The 21,140-nt window shown below is 37.1% G+C and overlaps 1 protein-coding gene across 1 annotated transcript in view; it reads right to left on the bottom strand.

Moving 5' to 3' along the window:
* The window catches only part of LOC106162256 (von Willebrand factor D and EGF domain-containing protein), a 34,990-nt gene that overhangs the window by 9,165 nt on the left and 4,685 nt on the right, over nt 1–21,140 (bottom strand). The window contains exons 3-13 of the mRNA XM_087015060.1: nt 18,695–18,868; nt 18,262–18,324; nt 17,617–17,882; nt 17,057–17,143; nt 13,525–13,917; nt 12,358–12,443; nt 10,838–10,901; nt 4,898–5,095; nt 4,233–4,447; nt 3,714–3,975; nt 3,273–3,422 (exon numbers count right to left, since the gene is read on the bottom strand). Of these exons, the coding sequence (XP_086871186.1) occupies nt 3,273–3,422; nt 3,714–3,975; nt 4,233–4,447; nt 4,898–5,095; nt 10,838–10,901; nt 12,358–12,443; nt 13,525–13,917; nt 17,057–17,143; nt 17,617–17,882; nt 18,262–18,324; nt 18,695–18,868 (1,958 nt within the window). The remainder of the gene's footprint in view (nt 1–3,272; nt 3,423–3,713; nt 3,976–4,232; nt 4,448–4,897; nt 5,096–10,837; nt 10,902–12,357; nt 12,444–13,524; nt 13,918–17,056; nt 17,144–17,616; nt 17,883–18,261; nt 18,325–18,694; nt 18,869–21,140) is intronic.

Here is a 21,140-nt window from a genome sequence, read left to right on the forward strand (position 1 = left end):
CATTTCCGCGTCTAAAGTAAGGCATCAAAGAATCATCTTTGACATAGCTTGGCCAACCATTAAGAGTGAAATCATACACTCTGGACAAGACTGGGTCCTTCATGGTGGCTTTGCTAATATCACTCGCTTTCACAGGTAATTCTTCTGTGAAAGACACACAATGGACAACAAACTCGTTATCCTCACTAGGCTCAGAATTTTTATTTGGTAACCGTGAAAAGCAATCTGCACTTGCATTGTCAGCAGACTTTCTATATTTTATCTTGTAATTGTAAGCTGACAGAATCAAACTCCAGCGTTGCATTCTAGCTGCAGCTAATGACGGTATACCAGTATGTGAATTGAATATTTTCACAAGAGGCAGATGGTCTGTAATAAGAGTAAACTCTCTTCCATATAAATACATGTGGAATTTCTTCACACCAAATATGATGGCTAAAGCCTCTTTCTCAATTTGAGCATAATTCTTTTTTGCTTTAGAAAGAGTACGAGAGGCTGTTTCAATGGGGCGTTCAGAACCATCTTCCATAATATGACTTATGACTGCACCAATCCCCACTGATGATGCATCACAAGCTAATACGATTGGCCGTTTTGGATCATAGGGTGTGAGACATGACTCTGCAGAAATAGCAGACTTGGCAGCATTAAATACAGCATCACACTCCTTTGTCCAGTTCCACTCTACATTTTTGCTTAAGAGCCTGTTTAGTGTGGACACCTGAGTAGACATGTTCTTTATGAATTTCCCATAAAAGTTTAACATTCCCAGGAATGACTTGAGCTCTGAAACATTTTCAGGCTTGGGCATATTCATGATATTTTCTATGTTCTTGGCACTTGGATGTATACCACTTTCATCCAGTGTATGACCAAGAATATCAATACGTTTCTGAATGAAACTACACTTTGACAAACGCGCACGGATATTGTACTGACGGAGTCTCTGCAGCACACGTTGTAGTGCTATGTAATGTTCTTCTACTGTGTCAGTAGTGATGAGTATATCATCAATAGAACAAGCAGCCTCCTCAATACCATCCAACACTTGATCCATAACGCGTTGAAACTGCTGCGGAGCAGTCGTAATACCATGCGGCATTCGCTCTGGGCGTAACAAACCAATCAAAGTGTTAATCGTGAGATATTGTTTTGACTTCTCACTCAATTTTAACTGGGAAAATGCTTCGCGCAAATCTATTTTAGATCTGAATTTCCCTTTTGCATGTTTGGCTAGTACTGATTGAATAGTTGGGAGTGGATATGGGTCTTTGTCTAGTACTGTATTAACTGTGACCTTATAGTCACCACATAACCTCAGATCCCCTGATGGTTTTACAACAGTGACTTGTGGACTCGCCCACTTACTACTTTCTACTTTGGTATAATGACCCTTCTCAACTGCCTCCAACAGCTGAGATTTGACCTTATCTTGCAGAGGGTAGGGTACACTATAAGCTTTCTTGAATATGGGAGTTGTACCTTCAGGAATGTAAACATCTGCTTCAAAACCTTTGATTGACCCTTGACTTGGAGCAAATACATCTTTGTATTGTGACAGAAGTGACTTTAACTTTGGGTCACTCTGTACAGAAAAGACATTGGACCAATCTAACTTATTTTCTCTAACCAGTTTTGCCCCAACAATGCAGGTTTAGATCCCTCCACCACTACTAATGGTAGGTCTACAGACTGGTCATTGTAACTCACTGTGACTGTTATTTCCCACAATAAATTAAGAGGATTGCCGCAATAAGATGTGAGATGCAAATCTGATTGACGTAAAGGGTGATCTTTGAACTTTGATTCATACAAATCTTGACCAATCAACGTGACAGACGCACCAGTATCTAGCTTAAAGTCAATAGACTGTGAGCTAACCTGTAAAGCAACAATATACTTGCTATATTTATTTTCATTTACAGTACTGATAGGAGCATGACCAGGTTTTGTTTTGTTCTCTTTACTTCTGCATTTGATTTGGAAATGGTTCAACTTGTTACATTTTCTGCAGATTTTACCCTTGGCAGGACAAACTCCGTTGTGTGGGTACTCTCCACCGCAGAACCAACACTCCCTGAAACCCTGTTTTGGCTGTGTTTTGAACTTGTTATGACTTGGCTTGTGTGGTTTAGGTGCTTGGGCTTGTGCTGATTTTTTCACGGCATAGACTGTGGAAGGACTGGTATCGCCCTCCATAATATGGGACCTTTGCTCAGACAGCTCTAAAGCTCTAGCATGTGTAAGCAAGTTATTCAGTGTGAGAGTCTGGTCACTGAGAGCTTTTCTTCTCAACTTATGGGATGTACATCCTTGAATAATCTGTGACTTTATCTCTCTGTCCAAATTTTCAAATCCACAGTTGGCTCCTATTTGTCTTAGTTTGATATGGTATGAATCAATTGTTTCACTAGGTTCTTGCTTACAGCTTCGAAATTTGAAAATTTCAAACTCAGGATTATGATGAGGTCTTACGTACTGTCCAAAAGAAGCTACTGCATCTTCATATGAGTCCCCTCTGTCTGGCAGATTCTCAAAAATGTCTAAAAATTCCTCACCAGCTAAATGTAAAAACATGGCTCTCTTCTGTTGCGAGTTTTTGATGTTCAATGCAACCATAAGGTTTTCAAATCTTTCCTTCCATTTTCCCCATCTTTTAAAGACGGTGTTCGGTTCCTGTCTGATGATGAAAGGTGGAAAAGTTGGTATATGCGTCAAGTTTACTGCTTGGGGTTCTTCCTCCTCGACAATTCCTTGTCGCCAATGTGATGTTCTTTAAGATGTTCTTAGATTCAAACCAACAAGACACCAAGTCTAATTTCACAGCACCATACTTTATTTTCAAGTCTCCAGTATTCTCCCGAGATCACAACACTGATATTCTCTAACACAATACTGAGCTACTACACATATACTACACTAATAGACACGTGACTTTTAACGAGCACACCCTAATGCTAAATGTTTGTAAATTTGGTGACATTTGGTGGTGTCAATTCAATTTAATGGGCATTTCTTCACCTCCGTGGAAATGGCAGTGGAACATCGGATTTGAGGGGGTACATGTAATAATTGTGAATAAATGGTATTTAATATGGATATCTTAACCGCTAGTTTGCATTTTCTGTACCACTAATCATGTTAGTTATGGTATATGGAATGAAAATCACCATTTATAGTAATTTACTCCTGTGATGTGATGATTTATAAATAAAAGCACATGAAACCGGGGGTGGGACAACCTTTTTGACCAATGTTGTATGTATAATTACCAAGATATCAGCAACACACCCGCCTATCAATGTGTCTTCGTCTATATTCTCCATTAAGGCAGCAGCTTCCCCAGTGGCTCCATCTAGGACATAGTTGGTGCAGAAAGTCTGGGCCAGCTCTTCAGTCCAGCCATTTGTCCAGGTAAAAGTCTGAAACAATGATTTAGAGCTCAGCGTTAAAGCAATTCTCAATAATAATATTTAACAATCGACCGCCCGATGACAAACAAAAAAAAAATAAAATGGTTTGACAAATATTAAAAGCTTCCATCAGGAACCTTCATGCAATTTCTCAATGAACCAACAAACATCAACCAATAGTATTACGCGAAACGTTGATAATTAATTATTATTATCATTCGGCCCTAATTTGGATTTTTGGCCAGATGTTTTTACCCATTTTTTTATTTATAACAAACGTATAAGAAAAAACTTCCTTACGATGTTGCTTGGATCATAGTCTTCCTCCGAAAATGATCGGTCTTCAAGGATATAATCACTTCCTTCAGGGTCTTCTCTCCTCTGTCTACAACGTCCATACTGTTCTCCAGTTATTTCCGCCTTTTCATTGGAACAAGGTGCAGCATTCTTTAAATAGCCACAGCTAGCGAACAGAATTGTTTCGTCACATGCGCAGTAAGGAAAACGTTTTTGTTGTGTTTCCACCGTCCCAGTGTACAGACTTTCATTTTTTTCAAGAACTCTGTCAACAGAAGAGAATTCAAAAGATTCTAAAATAAACAACACATCGAAATGTGTGCTAATCATAGCGATTGAAAGCTACGAATTAAGCAGAGGTGTTGCTGATCTTTAGATCCGTTTCATTTTTTCATTTGACATTGCGCAAAGTGTCAGAGCCAACGTGAACGTGCAATGTAAACGGTAAAGGGTCAAACATTTGCCATACGGAGTTTATATTGCCTGCAATGTATCTTGACTGGTAAAAGATAACACACTTACCGCCAGGACTCTCTGAATGCTTTTTCGTCATCTAGGAGCAGATTACCTGCCCTATTATGAAAGTCGTCAGTTGTATTGAAGTTTAAAGTACCACATAGCCCTAAAGTGTTTCTATAATCAAGTGCGCTGGGGTAAATGTGAATATGATTTATTCTAGTATTTGACCACGAATTTGAGACAGAGACGTCGACGTGACCGCCAGTGGGTAAATGGATCTAAAAATAAAGAAGGATAACATTTGTATCTTTCACCTTGGCTCCTTTCTTGCTGCCGATGCGTTCGTGTTAACGACATTTGGAAGTCATTAGGACATGATCATAAATTGTAATTTTCGTTTGGAACAGAGAGGCACATGTCCGCTGTGACCACCTGGTTCTGCTATGATCACAGTTAGCTTTCTTTATTTGGCCAACCATTTGGGATCCTGATACAATCTAAAGTGGGTGTATGGGCAACTCTGTCATTATATATGAAATTAGTCTTAAATGCTGTGTTCTAAATTCTGTTCAGATTACCGATTAATGATTGATTTTTTTCCATCAAATTTCTCTTCCCTGCCTTTTACGATTTATAAGTATTTGTATATTACAGTGAATGGAATACACCAGTGTGTTTTGACAGGTAAAAACGTTGGTGTTCTTCATATTTATAGATTATGCACCTACTTTGTAAAGTCGCCCGTCTTGAAGTTGTTCAATGCGCATGGTTTCCCTCTCACAGCCGATCATGGCAATTCGACCTTGTATCTCGGTTTGCTTACAGTAGTCAATTATGAATACATCGCTTTCAGACTTTACGGCCACTCCACAGTTACAAAATGGTGGATGTTTATTGTTGTAGCAGCTTTGGAAGAATGCATTTACCTACCAATATTAAAAAAGGAGCAATCTAATTTTCTGTGCAGACATCTGATTTCGATTAAAAAACATGTATGCACTTCCCCTTTGCTCAAAAATCACTTTTAAAATGTAGTTTCCATCCAAATAAGTTGAAAGACAATTCACGGTATTGTATATGTACGTGACCTATAATGGTAATTGTTACAACTATGACGCAAAAAGGTAAAGTTCATATACGGAATGTCAAGAACAATTTACACTGCAATATGTTATCATGTTTAAACAACTTAAAAATTCACGACAAAGAGTATGGGGTTGGTTTTACAAAAGAATTTGATCTTCAAAGCTGGCCCCCGTTTCACAAAGAATCTTAAATCCGTAGACGTCTTACTCGAGCTGGGCGGCCTAGCTAGGTCGACTTAGCTGAAGTCGACTTGGAGTGTTTCACAAAGAATCTAACGTCTTAGCTAGGCGTGCTTACCGTAGTCGACGCGCACGAGAAACTCTTCAAGAAAAGGAGGTGTAAAATATGAAAAGTTTCACAAGACATGACGTTTCATGGCCTCTTTCGGCCGAGAACGATCGTTTATCAACAATAAAAGTCAGCCAAAACACAAACAAAGTTTGTTTTTGAACTTTATTGATAAGTTTAACTTCAATACAACTTCAAAGTAACAGTTAAACATAAGCTTGTCGTGGAACACTACTGAGGGACGTCTAGCGGTCAAAAATATAAACAAACTCGCGATCGGCTGGGTAAAGTGGAATTTTATTTTTTATTTTAATATTCCATAAATGTCAGTGCTATTCAAGGATATTATAACACAATATCTTGAAGGAGGTATGTTCTTTCCAAATTTTTGTTGTTTATGCTCTCATTTACCGAGTTTTAGTTGAGCTTGCCGACTTAAGTCTCCTCCCGAGGAGGCTTGACATCGTCGACTTACAGCTAAGAAAAAAACGACGTAAGCGACCTTTTAGATTCTTTGTGAAACGGGACTTAGTGACGTAACGACTTAATTACGTTGGTAACCAAGCCCTAAGTCAGGGAAACCGACTTAAGATTTTTTGTGAAACGGGGGCCTGGTCTACGTCTGTTCAAGATAAATGCACAGTGCTCTACGTTAATCCATCAAGTCTCACCTCCATTCATTTAATTTGAGTACTTACTGAATTTGGGTCGATACAGGCTTTACTTTTGTCTATTAGGCAGTTTTTCTTTTTAATAACCTGTTTCTCAAGCTCCGCCGACATCAAAATGGCCAAAATAGAAAAAAAATAAAATTGAAATCAAAAATATTTTTATTTTTTCCCCGACTTCCGACTGATCGTACTGTTCGATCGTAAACACGAAACTTAACAAGTTTCACTGGACTCCCGCGTCACATGACTGCCTACAAGTTCAAAACGAAGGGTATTTAAGCCAAAGTAAACAATTGGTTCATTTCCCCCAGCTTCCGGTTTTTAAGCCAATCAATGCTTCGCTGATATTTTACACTGCATTTGTCAATTAATGCAACATGGCGGGAGACGCATACTGGAGTAGCTTTCTCTACTTAAGCAGGAAATTGACCACTGTTGTGTGGCTCAGTGTTATAGTGAAGGAAGGACCAAAGATTTTATGCAAAAAGGTCTGTCCGGCCAGTGTTACAGACGTTTTAGGCCATTTTATTGACTGCTTTCTGTCAGAAATGAAAATTTCAACTGCAACACTTGTCACGTGTGGAAGGTTTCAACAGGGAGCAAAAATAGGTTCTGAACTGAATGTAAGAATGCCGGTCACTACGGTGGTAGATATTGACATTAAGTGCATTCAGACAACAGTTGGCAGTGAACATCAAAAGATGCAGGCTCAACTAAACTCTCCGAGAACATCCAAATACAGAGCGCATTGGATTTTTAATGCAGCACTCGCGTAGGCCTACTTCTGAAAGTCTCCAGAAATGATGTGAGTATTTTTTTTTCGTTTTATCAGTCTAGAGTGTCATAGTTTTTTAAGGTGAATGTATTTTAGGCATTGATATGTTGGTAAATAAATGTCCTTTTTTGCACTTTCACAAAAGCGTATGTTAAATGCTAATTGCTCGCTCACAACAGCAGATGTTTCTATACTGAAGCAATGTGTCTTTGACATTTTTTTTTTATTAAATTAAGGCAGGTAATAGCTGTAAACTATCATGTGCTTTGGATAATGAGCCTGTCAACATGAATTCATAGTTCAATTAAGTTTTCCACCAAGTTTTTAAGGCGTATATAGATATTAAGTTTAACCATGCCTGTATCCAGCAATTTCAAAAGAAGGTTCTTTTTCTGAAAAAGTGAATCATTTAATTACCATAAAACCTTCATGCACCTAGATCAGTTTTGATCCAGAGCAGACCTTTTCCTGATAAAAAGGGTGGATCATTCAATAATATTGAATAAGTTAAGTTGTTGCTGCCAGTTAGATTTAATAAAAATTAAGACCACAGTTCCATAACAGGCCATATTACCCTTGCTGGTTTTTGTATTTTCAACAATCTGGCTAAGCAATTGTTTGCTGTCTTTTGAATTATACAATTCCTATGCAGCTAAGAGAAGGCACACATCCAACTCAGTTAACTTATCTGAAATATTTTTTTTAGTGAATCCCCAAGTAATGCAAGGCAGGCAATGTATAATTCCACCTTGCAAGTAGTGGAAGACTTCAATTTTTTTCTTCGGGCTGGACAGGCCAAAAATCTTGGAAAAAGCATAGCAGAGACACTGACAGAGGAGCTATGGTATAGAAGCCCATATGCAGAGTGAGACTGGCTAGTTTAGTGCAGCTGCCATAGTGACCATTTAAGGAAGGCCATTTAATAAGATGATTCTCAAACTTATTGAAAGATTCAAAGGTCTGAAATATAGCCTGATTGGATTCTTTTTATGGAAGTTATGCTGTTTTTATGAAATGGTCATTTTTCATATACATGTATTGGTATTTTCAGTGTGGGACTTGGAACTCACGTGGGCATGAAGCCATATTGTTTCTGGATGACCATGTTACATGAAGTAGATAATTTAAATTTGATGATTTTCCACTTAATCATTAAATCATACATAATATTGCATCAAGATTGACAAAAAACTGTTTAGTGCAATGCCATCGTGAATGCATAGAAAGGCAAACTGTGTTTTTTGTTTTGTAATTTACAAGAATGATTCGTTGAATTGACATTCATTTAGACAAATAAAACATTGAAAAGGAATTGCTGTTTTTATCCAAAAATTGCAATACTGTGTTAAAACCAGTATTTACCATTGTCTAATGTAGTTTTGAAAATGAGTGACCAAAAAGTCATTATTTTGAAAAATATTTTTTATTTTTCCCCCCTCCGACCTCTGACAAAAATAAAAATCGTTCGAGAAACAGGTAATTAAAAAAAACTGCCTTATTGAACAGTGCAAGCACTTTGCAAAAAGAAGGTTGACTTCAAACTCCCCTTTTGGTAATGGAAATGGAGAGAGGGAGAAGGGGATTTCGTGTTGCAAAGTTGATATTAAAGGCCTACTGTGCTCTAGGAACACAGAGCGTTCACTGCTTTTTTTTACAGTATAAAAACTATATATCGACGTCAAAAAATTGTTCTTCTTAAGTTTTAGAGAGAAAAGATAAGATTTAGATGAGAAAATTCTGATTGGTCAGTTTCTAGTGACGTAACCTGGGTAGTAGCTTCCTACAGCTGTACTAGTAATAGTATATGCTATGCAGTAGGTGACTAAACATCCAGGTGTCAGAAAAACAAAATGCCGCAAAGTTGTGTTGTTCCCGGGTGCCGTAATGTAGGTTACGATAAGAAAGACATCTGCTATTATATCCTGCCTGCAGATGCCGCAAAACGTAAAATTTGGCTCAATTCTCTGAAGTTAAAAAATCCCAGCACAGTGTCAAAACACGCGAGGATTTGTAGCGACCACTTCGAGCCGGAATGCTTCGTACGTGACCTGCGAGCTGAATTGTGCGGTGGAAAAGCACGGAGAAAACTAAAAGATGATGCTGTACCCAGTATATTCGATTTTTCGAAGTACCAAAATGCGACAGTAAATGCCAGAGCGCTGCCGACGAGAGTCTTACCTGTAGGATGTGTGCATGATGCGGCCGTCGAAAGGAAGAAGAGAGCAGCTTTTAGAGCCCAAAAAAAAGTTCGTAGCAGAGGTACGTTGTCAATTTTTTTGGTTATGTTAGTGAAAACTTTAATATTAACATGATAGTGGAATCAAATTTTTATTCGACATACTGCTGCACTGATCACGTGTAAGGCGGAAGTAGCGAGGTAAGTTGCAGAGGTGTGAAATGTAGTGTCCGCGATGCTATCAGTCCGATATCTTTGGCCTTTTGTCCACTGACCTGGCTCTCCCGGAATGACACTGGTAAACTGCACGGGTGTGAAAAATAATGTTAGCTGTCACACCTGCATGTATTAGGTAACTTCTCTTATCAGTCGGGATGAGAACGTTCAGCCGACGCGACAGATGGGCATGTGTGAAAAACTATGCTGCCCTGCTTCCAAACCTTTACTGTTAACATAGTTTTGGTGTATTTTGTTGGTTAATAAATGATAACCACGTAGGGAATTCATCTCAAACAAATATCCTTCAATTCATTCTCTGTTCATTTTTACAAAATAGTTCAGACAAAGCGATCGAGTAAATGTAAGTAAGCGGATAGCTGAATCGAATATGGCTTTCTGAGCCTCGACGCAAGTGACGTCACTCGCCTCAAAGCGCCACCACGCGGGAGTATCGTAAACTACATTCACACCTGCATAAAATCGGCTTTAAAAACTAAATAAACGTAAGAACTTTTTTTTTCATTACTCAAAAATGACTTTTGGGCACCTAATGGATAGTTTTAACCCGTTTTTTCATCACAGTATACCTTTAAGGACTGAATAAAAATGATAAAGGGAAACTTTAAGGAGTCAAAATCAGGTAACAAGGGGCATTTTAATACTGGTTGTTATAATGTTATCACATCATGTCCATAAACATTATTTTCTTCTTATAAAATATGGTATTTTTGCTGATACCACCACATCAAAGTCTCGTGGTTAGAATGTTCTTTTCGGTTCTTTGATTTTCTCTCTTATCTGATATTGTATCAGAAAAATCCAAACGACTAAAAGGGGCCGTGTATGCGAACTACAAGTGTACTAACGATTAATTTTACAATCACTTTGCTTAGATTTCATCACATATGTTAGTGATGTGTCACCAATTTTGATGGACCCAAGACCCCCTAACATCGTTCTGCAAAGATGAGTTGCACTCGTTTGATTTTTATACCTTTGTCAATATCTGCACTAATTTTTTTCTTGATTATCATCTGAAATATTTACGGAGTTGTCCCCCGAACCAAGTGCATTCTTCACCTAATTAGTAGTATAATTCGCACACAACAACAGGCAAAAATGTCGCCTGAAGACAATTCTAGCTGTACCTATTTTTGATATTTAGAGCAGCGTAGTCCCTCAGCAAACGATACCATCGCCTAAATAAAGAAAAATGTTGGATATTGTGCATAATCTTTTAAGCCAATTGCCTTATACTGGGTATGTATATTTGAGGGTATATATTCAGAAAGTGGTACGAACGGCTTACTGAGTTAAATACACCGTTTCATTAGAGGCGGTGGTTTGTGTTTGTCTAGACCCTGTTCTTTCCCAGAGTTGATGTTAGAAAAGTGGTAATGTACGAAACCCTGAAGGTGGTAAAACTGACTGCTCTGTATAATCCATGCAGTACCTGGAGAGGCAGAGACTTGTGCTTGTAAAGGACATGTTCCCCCGGATACTGACATTCGTAATACCTGAAAGCAAGTTAAATAATAATAATAATAATAATTTACATCCAAATTTCGGCTGGTTAATTTATAACACTAAAATGGTAATTCTAGATTTTAAATTTTCTAAAATACACCATCAAAAATTGCCTGAGAATTAAATTAATGACGTAACTATAAATTATAAAATCGCTTAAATGTAGACAATGTCCATAGAATATTAGTCCTTGAGGCTCTCAATGTTCTCTGATTTGTACCTTTAACGTAAAAAACAAGACAATATCTGAATTAAAAGAAAAAGCATCCCCATTAAGAAACAATTCGGAAATAGTCATGCCTTATACGAGCAGATAATTGTTGGATCAAATACGGGTGGAAATATGGCTTGATATAGCCAGAGACATATTTGTTAATCTCTAGTGAAAGATCAATCTGTGGCCTTAGTAGGGAGCAAGTGGGTGCAGCCCAAAAGTAGCTTTTATTTCTTTTAAGCGACAGACCTTAGTTCCATACCACCCAAAGCAGTATTCCAATTGCTATGGTTATGGGGAAACTTAACTTAAAGACGAATTCGTAACAATGAGCCATGAATAGCCAAAAGCATGGTCCATCCAATGCAATGTGGTTCCCTCCAGCCCACTGAAGATTTAACTATTTAATAGGTTATACTATTTAATATGTTGAGATAAAAAGATTTGTTTAATCAATGTAAATCTTAAACAAACAATGTTCGGAATGACGTTATGTCTTTGAAGGATGTTACTTTTCAATATTTGATATGGAGGGAATTGCAAATGCACAAGCTGTACGAAAGAGTCCTTGAACAGCCTGGTTACACTTGCCCTTGCTAAAAAGCCATTTCAAATTCGCTGTTCGTTTGGACTGTTCTTTTGTAAAAACAGGTCACAAAATACAAGGGGAAAATTAACTGGCAAAGTTGGTTTTATTTCTAGGGCTGTCGCTACTGGTACGTCATCACTAAACACAAGTGGAAGACTATTAACAGTATAAGGGAAAATTAAAGCAAAATAGGACCACTTCAGGTGATATACAATCGTAACATATTTAAAACATATAATGTCTCTAAAAAATATAAAACAACGCTTCGCGTAGGTGCCACAAATTGGACACCAAACATTTTACAAACGTATACTACCACTAAAACACGTGATCTATCTGCATAGCGTTTTGGAATTTTCATGCATGATTTCATCCTGCGATAATAAAGCTACAATATTCACCTAATTTCAAGGTTTTTTAGCTCTCCACATTAGAAAAATTGCATAGGATTTACGTTTTGCACGTAACATAAGCAGCAGGAATTCTTTCGACAAAAGGATGCTTGGTTAGATGGTTTAGAACCAAGGTGTGCTGCTGAAGATAAATGAAATCTTTTTATGACTTTTTTAGCCTTGCATGGCCACCCATATTTGATTCTTACAGTCATCTGCTGTTAACTCTCGTCATCCTATATACACGGTACCTTCCATCAAATGTTCTCATGTGAGGGTCGTTCACTGCCCAGCAAAATTTTCCTGCAACATCTATGTCCGTGTCAACAACTTCCACCTAAATTATAGAGATAGGTAGGGAGTGTTAATATACGACAAATATGTATCTGAATGGGAGTAATATAAAACATGGTTTAACATAGCATTTGCTAGTGTTATTTGTTACTGCTGCTCTAGAAATCATTTATATCAAATCAGAGAAACTGTTCTGAAGAAAGCAGAAGGGCCCACCCAAAACAAAATTGGCGATGTGCAGTAATCATTGTTATCCATGTAATTCGGTGGCATAACAAGTTGGAGACCAAAGTACATGTACATCAAAAAGGCTTACATGCACATCATTGCCAGCTATACATTAATATAGATGCGGTGTGAACGAACATTTCTACAAGCTACGTATGCAAGACTACAAGATAGACATACTATTTTATCATCCTTTTCTACAATGCTAGGAAAACAATCCCTTACTATAAACTCGGCATCTTTTCAACATGCTACTTAACGTTGGCTGGGATTCAAATGTTTTTAAAAATATATAACATTTTTCACAAATTACCCTTCTTATCATTTTAGTGATTAAAATATTTATTTACGTAAGAAATCGCGCTTACGTTTTCATCGTGGTAGACCTTATCTTTACCTCGGTAAAAAATAATTAAGCAATGTAGCAGATTAATATTCCTTTCTGCCGCAATGAAAATACGATTTACATACATTATAATATTCACTTTGTTTTCTACTATTAAATTTTTATCATTACTGTAGAAACCATTATTATTGCCTTGGTAAAACAGTCATATCAAGATTTACCGCAATGGAAACTCCACAAGTAAAAACTTTTAAGACATACAAATAACAAATGATACTAATAGACCACCGTATTTGGTACAAATTAAACATTTTATAAGAGCTCCCAAAATTTGAAATATAAGCAGTGACACTTATGCCAACACCTGACAACATTGAGAAATTAAATAGACGAGATAGGGAAGATCCACAAAGAGATTGAATTATAAACGACCAGACAAATAAAATTAGGGTGCAACCATATTCAGCAGCACTCAAATTAACCTCGTCAAAATTCAGTTTTAATAATCTTGATTACTGAGATAATACTATACATACTTAAAGGTACTCACTAATATGTCGGGGACATCATAGTCGCTCCAAGCAGGATGAGAGGCAAAATCCCCAGTTCTGAGTTTTATCACGACAATGTTGTTTCCGTCATACATCCCGTCCACAGAGGCTTTAACTTTGATGCTATATTTCTTTGAGGGTTCCCACTCTTCAACACTTGATATGGCGCGAATTTTAGTTGCACAAGCCGTAACAGAGAGTTGTTGCACAGCCTGTGTAGCATTGACCAAAAACCCATTGCAAATTTGCTGTGTATTTGGAATGTGCATTTCAACGCTAAGTTCATCACAGCCCAGCTCTTTGGGACAGAGAACTGGCAAAGTTGGTTTTATTTCTAGATCTTTTGCTTTTTGGTCATCTTCCCTTAACACCAGTGGAAGGTGATTAATAATCTGCAATATCAACAAAGGAACTAGAGGATCAGAGAGGCGATACCGCCTCCGGATATTGTACCACCAGCTGGAGTAAGCGCACTGGTATGGAAAACCAAAAACAAAGGGACACAAACAACAGTGCTGTATTTGACAAGCTCTACAAATTGCAATAAACAAGACAATAAATAAGCCCCCCCCCCCCAAAAAAAAAAAAAAAGTGAAAAAAATGCACAACATTTATAAAATGGTCCGATCAAGCCGATTTTCAAACTCGACCTGTATTTTCATAACATTGACCACTCCTGTGAATTTCAAGACAATAGGCCTGCCAGTTTTCCTTGAAATGTGCTATCGGTGTTGCATATATGCTGAAAATGATAGACCTATCGCTGCAAGTTTTGGAAATACAAGGGGTGGGAAATTTGCAGTTCAGAAAGTTCAGTTCATGGTTAAAAGTAGGTCAAAGGTCAATTTCAAAGTTACAGTAAGATTGCCAGTATATGACTTCCTATTCAAGTCCAATAGTAACTATGGGCGTGTCTCTGCTACTTTTGGAGTATTTCACATTTTCTCCACTGAATATTGCTACGTTGTACTTTTTGATATAGCGCAACTCCTAAACCGTATCGAAAACGAAAAAATGGACACCTCTAAAAAATTTAAAAAACTAGCAGAGGTCTCTCTAGCAGAGGTCTCTGGTTCCAGAATTAGGGAGAGTTTTCAGTTTCAGCATCTAATGGCTGCGTCACCCGTGAAAATGCACCAATTGATCCCAAACTCCCAAAGGTGAAATGAGCCCCTAATTGTATCCCCTCACTATAATATGAGTGCTTAGGGCTCTATTCCCATAGATTTTAGATCGATCTATCCCCGCGGGGAGTCTCACTAGATTACTTTCAGATAATCCGACTTAAATGTCCGTCCCGCCTACTACAAGCTGTAAGGGGTAATAAACTTTCGTGTCCGCCCGGCTGACAGCTATTTAGCGTGAACCCCCAGGGAGTTAGGTCGATCTAAAGTAGGTCGATCTAATCTATGGAAATGGGGTGTAGGTCTGTGAAGGTTCTGAAAATCGGCACAAATAAAACTTTTGTTGCATAAAAATTCCCATTTTCAGAAAATTTTTGCCCGTTTGACCTTGAAATAAAGGTCAAATGTCAAACCCAAGGGCATATTTATAATCTCCACATACACATTCGGTCAGACTTCTATAGTAAGCACGTGCCGGGTCGTGACTAAAACCATGAGTACCGCCAGCGCACACGCTGGTGATACTAATAACTACAATGAATGGATCTTTAAATATGAAACTAAATAAATCGGTTAACGAATGTCTGAAGATGATGAACAAATACAGGAATAATCAGTGTCAAAATGGTAGTCAGCGTCATGAAAATGACTCTATGCATTTACTGTGTATCTCAATCAGGAATTATTTTGCACTTAATTTTATACAAAATACAAGAAGTTTTAAACGAAATTCAACGCACACTTTTCACTGGTTTTGATCTGTAAGCTTAGGGAATATTTACCTTGGCTTTGTTTTATCCGTTTAAGGAAAAGAATAACCAAATTGATCGATTTTATCCTGCGTGAAATATGATGTCATTTTTATCAATATAAACTATTAATTGCCTAGTATTTAACCCGGCTACCTCGCTAGAAGTCTCACTTTTTCGAACTCTTTTCATACAGACATTTTGCAATACTACCCTAGGTTCTACATGTCGGTATTGCCAGCTCGATCTTGATTTCATATATATATAACCCACTACCGGCAAACTGGGGACGTGTTTGGCAAAATGTTGCCTAAAGCGCTTCCATATTTGGAAGTCACATGTCTCGTACGTCACAGCTCTATCCCGCCAGGAGCTGACGTCATCTCCTGCAGAAGCAAAGTGGCTGACGCTTTTGAACTAAGAATACCTTGCAATCGGAAATCAGTGCCACAACACAAGCATTTTTCTGCTTTAAAAACTTAAAAGCAAGCTAGCTTTACAGCGTCCTGACACTCAGAGTATGCGCTTTTGCAGGCACACTAGCACGCTTTGTGTGTTAATCCACAAAACCTCGACTCATCAATCATACCAGGAAGGTTAGGGTGTGACATTTTTACACGGCAATAGCGTATTCATAGGAGGGGCAGAACGTGCAGAACCGTTCCCTACCTTCGATAGTTCCTGCTTCTCCCTCATCAAACAAAAACATATATGTGAAGCAGAGTAAAATCTATCTATCATCATACAGTTATTTATGATGAGAGACAGTCCAATTTTTTTCTTACCTCCTGTCCTCCAATCCCATTATCAGATCCTCTGCCAGTGCATAGACAAGCATGCCCCTTGTCAGCAATAGAGAATCCAAACAGTCGGAATAAAACATACACGGTGGAAAATCTCACCAAACACAAAATTGAAACAAAATAGTGACACAGGAAATTTGTAAAAAAAAAAATTTGAATTCTTAAAAGCTCAAAGCAAACATAATGAGCTCGAGAAATGTTTACACTATTGGTCACTACAGAATTTGTTTTCCGATACGTTAGACTTCTTTAAACTACTCCGTCGTGATGCAAAAAATACCATCTTCCCGAAAAAAGGAAAAATGTCAGGTGTCAGCCTGGATCATTTTGTTAAACAACATTTTCTTTTCAATCGGGCTTAAATAATGCTTTGCTTCCAATTGGTATACCTCAGTGCCGGATTTAGACTTCTGGTTTCCTCTTGAAATTGGAATTTTGACAAGCTGAATCATACTTCTAAACCATACCAAATGGCACCGTTCGCCTTCTGAACTACCAACGCCAAGTGGTGGTGGTGGTGGTGGGAGTTAGGCATCCGTGCCCCCCCACCCCCACCCCCATCAAAATATTCTTGATCCGCCCCTATACCTAAATAGGTAGTTAGAGCGGTTTTCATCTACCCCAGCTCAATAAACTAAACCATTTGCCGTTTAAAACGACATACTAGAAGTATTTTAACGCGCACTATTTTGTTTTATCTGCTGTTTTGTTTGTTTGCTTGTCTTCGTCCAAAATGCATTCGCAATTTGATAAGTTCAATAAGTAAAACGTTTGTTTTGTTTTCATTTGTCAAATCGAGAATGAATAAAAAACGCTGTTAATGAATTTAATTACTGAATATTATATTCTTCCTACCTTAAATCCTGCAAAAAATGCTCTGCTCTTCAATATGTGACCCGGAACGCCATTGTGTCCATATCTAGCTTGGATGGAACATGAAAACTGCAAAGAAAATTTATGAACTTAGGTCAAGAAATACATGATAAAAATGAAGATTATCCCTCTGCTTATAATGTGGGTTTGTCAGGATATAAGATTGATTTAGGAAATATTGTCTGTAAAGGTATCAGTTTACTTCACAAGCTAATGGAAGCACTACAATCCTATTAAAGCTACATAGGTGATTTAACTTTTCAGAAACAGGACATTTAAACTTTTATATATAAACAATTCAAAAGAACTATACTTATTAAAGCGGAAACGTTCATTAAAACAATCATAAGGCTAAAGTCTAAACATATTATTTTTTTTAATTTTTTTGCCAGAAACTATCACAATTTCTATTTACTTTACCACTGCGGATTTAAATTCGATTTTCTATTACCAACCAAATTAAGAATGCGATATAAAAGGCAACTTCACAACACAACACAGAATAATCAGTGTAAATCATATTTCAAACCTTCACAACTTACATGAACACCAAAGCGCCTGCCTAAGTCCATCTCGTTCATAGTAGCTGGCAACTGATGGTATGTAACGTTGTGTTCATAGAAAGGCACATCGTCAGAGTACCACACCACATTAAATGTCAGGTTATCATGACTGTCCTCTGGTATTTCTGACAAGTTAGGATAGCACTGGAACAAGATGCCGTTTCGACATATGCTATTCAGGCAATTTTTTTCTGGAGCTATGGTCCAATTCATAGTAGGAATATTTGTGATATTTGGATATCCATCTGTAATGAAAAGTATTCTTATTGGAAATGCATACGTAGCTGACCAAATATTCAGAACACACACGCGCGCACATGCGCACACACACAAACACACACACATTAACACACAGACAGATCTTGTACACACACACACACTCACACACACACACACACACACAAACACACACACGCACTCTTTGTCGAGAACCGGAACCCATTTAATGCTATGTAGTACAGCTGTTTATCTTTTTTGTTAAAGTTTATATCAGGTTGATGAAAAATCTTTATCTTAACTTTTTAAAAGCTGTTAATTAAAGTACTGAGTACTTTGAACATGAAAAATTTCACTTGTTAATATCATAACACAGAACTGGTGCTCAATAAAAAAATAAAATCTTACCTGAACACCCTGGTGAGAAGCCATTTGGAGACATTAAGCCAGCAGGGCATGGGGTTTCAGTACCTAATGTAACATAAATTCTCCACTATTTGTTACATTGTTTGTTACAATTACCAGAATGAAACACAGGCAGCTAGTTGAAACTCCGTCAAGACCAGGTAATTCAGTATATATTGAACTCCAAGCAACAGACAATTTCAAGTTATTCATAGATAAATCACACCCTTAATTAAAAGTCTAAGTTCTTGTGAATTATCTGACATATCAAGATTTACAAGACATGTTCTAGATATCAAAAACGAAAAAACGAAGTTTAAGAATAATAAAATGAGTCTGCCTGTGGCAGTATAACATCAATTTGAAGAAAAATAAGGAAAATTGTTTGAATAGTTACATTTTATATGTAATACTATGTAGTAATGCAAAAACTCACCAATACAATACGCTTGTGAGCATCCACTTGTTCCGACTAAACGGTATACGTTGTATTCACCATTGCAGTTCTTCACTTGTATATCATAGGTTGCATAGCAACATGGGTTGTGCGAAAATATATTGTACAAGCAGCCAGATCCAGTAATTTGTTGATTGGTGGCTGGAAGTGTGCCTAAAAATATATGGGGAACTTTACTAAAAAAAGTACTAATTTCTAGAAGCAGGGATAATACTTGCGAATATACCCATTGTAAATAAGTATGTGCAATACATTTTGCATCCAATTGAAATGTTTCGCTCCTCGAGAAAATAACATTTTTTTATCTTTATATTTCAAACAGCAGATTTGAATATGAAATTTAAGACAGTGACGGGTGTTACACGTTACGTTACTGATTTTCCACAATTTATACAGGGAAGCCAGGATTCTGTTATTTGCTTTCGACACCAACTCGTTTCAGCGATGTACATGCTGTTTTTTTAATCGAGCTATATTGACGAAAAACGACGCCACAAATGCAACAGAGTATGAAGTAAATGATGTGTTGCATTTTTTTAAAACTTAAATTATACTGACATTTTTCTTATCTGACCATTTTACTATTTAATAGTAGAATAGTGCATGTTGGACAAATATGACTCCTTCTAAGGCAACAAAAACTGCGGATTATCAACAAAAGTGGGAAGACTGGCAAAACCCAACATAGTTCACCTAAATATTTGGGTACTTGACTATGGATAGTAGTAGTAAAAGAAGTAGTAGTAGTAGTAGTAGTAGTAGTAGTAGTAGTATATTGTAATAAAAAAAGAAGTAGCATCAGCAGTCGTAGTAGCAGTTGTTGGAGTTCAATATTTGCAACAAATTTTAGACAAATTTTAAGGAAACACTACTCATCCCCATCGAAAAAGTAATAATCTTTGTAAATTATATTTTTTATAAATGAAAGACAAGCCGAAAGACAAGCCGAAACATTTCCATGCCGTTAGTTTATGGCCAACCTGGGCCCCGTAACTCGAAAGCATCGCGCATTGCGAATAGCGCTATCACATAGAGGCTACAATGTATTATATGGGGCGAGTATTAGTCGAGTCGCCACTCCCATAGGCCCAATAGTCGAACCCTGCAGTGTTCTTTCCTGTAAACTTTTTGGCTGAAATGCATTCTTCAGGCCGAAAGAAGCAAAATTATCTTGGTTGCTTTTTTCCGAGACATTGATCACTTTTCAGTACGGCCGTCAATTTATGAGAAAATATAGAAAAACGACCAGAAGCCGCCGGATGTACATAATTGACAGTTTTTTTAACGTTTATCCTATCAGGAGAGCACAACAGTACTACTGAAAACGCTTTTAAAAGTGCATACCACTTACCAAAAAAACAAAATGGCCATCAAAACATAAGGCAGAAAGTGATAAAAGCTGCAGAATGAGTTCGTTTTTTTTTTTCATATTTACTTTTATTAAAACCATATCCGCTTTTTATATTTATGTTAATTATGACATTTTGTTAGTCATGACCCTAAACTCTCGGAATAAGCTTATCTGACAGTTAAGTAAGCCCCCAAGTGTCTGTTTGCTACTTCCCCGGGTCCCATAGTCAAATACTTTGAATGTTATTCCCTGTAATTTTTTTAAGAATTGAATACTTTGGCGGTATAAAAGCCAATTTAATTTGGACTTTCTTGGCAGTGGCTACATCTGAAACATTAATCAATTTTCAAAATTCAAGATGACCGTCAATCATATAAAATATATTATAATATAATTATATTATAAATAAATAATTATGTAAAATAGCAAAGGGTCGGGTTCAAAGGGCATGGTATTCCGCATTTCAAATGTACGCTAAAACATACCCAAAAAGGTAAAGAAGCAGTAAAATTACATTTTGAACTGATAATCTGGCGTATAATAGATATTAAACCCTTTTATTTATTGACAAGGTGACTAGTAAGGTACAGTTATACTAAGAGGATCATTGATAGGACTGACCGTTACGACAGGCTCAGTCTGATGAAAATTTTATCAAGGGCCAACAGGGGTTTTGGGCACAGAGAGTCCAAAATGTTAATCTGCAATCGAGACCCTTATATTTACATGGAGTCCAAGCAAGTCCGTTGGTGGGGACGGGGGTGGGGTTAAAATTAATAAATAATATATTTAACTATTGTCAAAGTATTTAACCTTATTATTATTATTTTTGTTTGTTTTTATATCGATCATACTTACCTTATGGTGATTTTATATTTTGATCATAACTTTATTCAGTATGTATATAAAATTCCCATTCTTTTAATTGAGATTGGCACGTTTAAGAAATTTCTTCAGTAAATAACAGCACTTCTAATTTTTCTTTTTACTGCACTTTTTCACTTAACATTTTATATAGTCGATATAAATCTTTTGGTTATATACCAACAGCCATTAAAAACTTTGAGGCCATAT

This window comes from Lingula anatina, chromosome 6 (genome assembly GCF_051362555.1).
Source record: "Lingula anatina isolate TDL-2025a chromosome 6, LinAna3.0, whole genome shotgun sequence".
NCBI classification, from domain to species: Eukaryota; Metazoa; Brachiopoda; class Lingulata; order Lingulida; family Lingulidae; genus Lingula; species Lingula anatina.